At 52.1% G+C, this 3180-nt stretch overlaps 1 protein-coding gene across 1 annotated transcript; it reads left to right on the top strand.

Annotated features, from left to right (window-relative positions):
* The first annotated feature begins 431 nt into the window (after positions 1-431).
* LOC100277531 (uncharacterized) lies at positions 432-1394 on the top strand. Its single transcript, NM_001371746.1, has one exon. It carries the CDS (start codon positions 447-449, stop codon positions 1110-1112), a length of 666 nt encoding a protein of 221 aa, NP_001358675.1. The 5' UTR covers positions 432-446; the 3' UTR covers positions 1113-1394.
* The last annotated feature ends 1786 nt before the right edge of the window (positions 1395-3180 follow it).

Below are 3180 nucleotides of genomic sequence, written 5' to 3' on the forward strand. Positions count from 1 at the left end.
TACCTTCACGGTAGGCACGTCGACCATTACAGCAAATATATACATCACGTTACAGCCAAATCGATCAAACTAAGGATTTGTTCGGTTAGCTCTCAATCCATGTGGATTAAGTGGGATTAAATGTGTTTGAATCCTAAACAAATCAAACTTCTTTTTAATTTTTTCCAATCTCATCCAGTGTAGGGCTTGTTCGGTTAGCATGTATTGAGTGGGATTGGATGAGTTTGAATCCCAAACAAGTTAAACTTCTTATTATTTTTTTTCAATCTCATCCAATCCATATGTATTGGGAATAACCGAACAAACCCGTATTGGGATTTAGAAATAACGGAACAAGGTCTAAGTAGACTTCCTAATTCCTTATGCTGAGGTTTTCCTTCCACCAAGTGATCTATAAATACTGCGCGTTGATGCAATAAGCAGATAACCAGCAGCAGCATATACATATGTTAATGGAAGAAGGCATCAAAGAGGGGGCAAGCAAAGCAGCGGGAGCGGCGGCCACCGAAGCAGGCGAGGCGAACAAGAGCACGACGGCGATGTCGGACGTGACGTTCAAGAGCATCGGCGACGTGCTGAAGCTGCTGCCGACGGCGACGGTGATCGTGTACGAGGTGCTGAACCCGATCGCGACCAACGCGGGCGACTGCGGCGGCGCTGCCGCCGGGTACAAGGTCGCCACGGGGGTGCTGCTGGGGCTCTCCGCCTTCTTCTGCGCCTTCTCGACCTTCACCGACAGCTACGTGGGCGCCGACGGCAAGGTCAAGTACGGCCTCGTCACGCCCCGGGGCCTCCTCCCATTCAACGACGGCGGCGGCGGCGGCGGGGCGGCGAGGAGGGACTTCTCCAGGTACCGGCTGGGGTTCCCGGACTTCGTGCACGCCGCCTTCGCCGTCGCCGTGTTCGCGGCGGTCTCCCTGCTGGCCGACGCCAACACCGTGGCGTGCTTCTACCCGTCGCTCAGGGACCAGCAGAAGAAGGTGGTCATGGCGCTCCCCGTCGTCGTCGGCGCCGTCGCCAGCGTCGTCTTCGCCCTCTTCCCCTCCACGCGCCACGGGATCGGGTACCCGCCGTCCAAGCCCGAGGCGAGCGCGCTCGTCGCGTCGCAGTAGCGCGCGGCGCCGACGAGAGTCGGGGTCGAGAGCTCCATTGGTTTCGCGCGAAGTTGTTTGTATCTATAAATACGTACCTCTGTGCATACGTCATGCGTGTATCAGTGTATGTATGCGTGACGTTTTCCCACGCTTGCTTTCATCGTCTGACCTGACCAGTCCCTCCAAAATCACTGTGACCCAGAGCAAGGCAGCCAGCTTCACCTGGTTCGGCTTAATACACTTTTGTATGGATTTTCTTTTCTATCTTTATCTATTACATTAACATACAGAGTATTAATACACTTTTGTATGGATTTCCTTTTCCATATTTATTTGTAACATTAATGTACATGAGTATATATATTCAAACGTATTAGAGTTATAGTACATGTGTCAATGGGGAATTCATCACCAGATTTGGACACCTTATCTTCATCCCTAAGAAGCTATATGCTCATCCTCATCTTCATCTTCATACCCATCGTGTATATAAGATTTATCTCATACTCATCCTCATTCAGGTATCGGGTTCATAATAGGTCCCCATCCTCTACACGAAAAACATTATCACATTATATTTTATACGACATTAAAAGACGCACGACATTCAACAACAATACATTACTAATAAGGGTTTGTTTGTTTCTCTCGTGCTAAAATTTAGTACATACTAAAATTTGTTAAACTTAAGCACTGGAGGCTCGTTTGGATAAAGTGCTAAACTATAGCACTTGCGGTCCACGAGGAGCACATGACAAATGGTGTGGGTGAGTAAAAGTAGTATTCAATGCAAAACAGGGTTGGGGACCACTTTTAGCGCGTATAGTTTAGCACCTTTCGTGGAGCTAAAGTGCTAATGGATGCTGTCAGTGTTTCGTACCTCGCTCCGACAACTTATTATGCGCGTTCCGGCTCCGGAGGGTGTGCACGGAGAGCGCAAGATTTATACTGGTTCGAGCAGAATGTCTCTACTTCCAGTCATCGGTGGCTTGCGCTACCGGCACCATTGATGATCAAACTCATAGTAGGGGTTACAAGCATCCGAGAGAGGGGGGAGAGGCTCCCAGATCTCTTATCGGGGTGGAAATGGAGCTTAGAAGCTACAAGGTGGAGTCATAGCTAAGTCTTGGCTTCGTGGGGCTCCGACCTCCTGGTCCTCGTTGGCGCTCCTCCTCCTGTTTGTCCTTGTGGTTTCGTCTCCGTCTGAAGGCGTCCGGTCGTCTCCAAGTCCTCCTCTTTGGTCTGTCCTTCTGTTCCATGTTCCCCCCTTGCCCTGAGGCGAGCCTCTCCCTTTTATAGGCCAGGACATGGGTCGGCCAACGGTGGCTTCCCCGGGAAGAAGCTGTAAGGCTAGGGTAAAATCGTCGTTTTACCCTGTGCGAGTCAACGTGTACTCGTAGGGTCCGAGGCTGCCTGGCTATCGTTACCATGTGCCATCACGGTGGATGATGTGGGGGCAACGATGATCATAGGTGCTATCGTTCTGGCTACGCCAACCCCTGGCTTTCGTAGCTTGGGGCTCAGCGCAGCCCATCGTGTAGTGCTCTGTGAGAGGTCTGCGCACTCGGACCTAGTTCGATAGGCCATAAGTGTGTCGTAGGTTGAGGGGCGCGGGCCATTAATGCGCAAGTCCAGGGGCTCGTAGGTCATGAGCGTTATGCGGCCTGAGGGGTCCGTAGGTCATGAGTTAGAAGCGGACTAGCGTCCATGCTTTAGCTCAGTGCTAGGCACGATTAATGCAGCCAGTCATTTATGGTGGGTCAGGCCGAGCGCGGGATCCACTCGAGTGGTTCCCTTTCGACACGCCTGACATCCCTTGTGAGGTTCCGCCACGCCCGACCCTTTGCTCTGTGTCGCGGGGTTCAACCGTTGTCGGGTCCTTTCAGAGTTGACGTATCTGTTTCTTCCGACTGACTAATAGGCCCCAGCATATCAGGGGCTATTTCCTCAGTGCACTCACTGACCGATGGGTCCCAGGGTACGGGGGTCATTTCCCGACAGTAGCCCCTGAGCCCCGATGGGAGAGTGTCTCCCTTCGGGGGGCTGATGAAGGGTCGGGCAGTGCCTTTTGTCTAGGCGCGTACTT

This window comes from Zea mays, chromosome 2 (assembly GCF_902167145.1).
Source record: "Zea mays cultivar B73 chromosome 2, Zm-B73-REFERENCE-NAM-5.0, whole genome shotgun sequence".
NCBI classification, from domain to species: Eukaryota; Viridiplantae; Streptophyta; class Magnoliopsida; order Poales; family Poaceae; genus Zea; species Zea mays.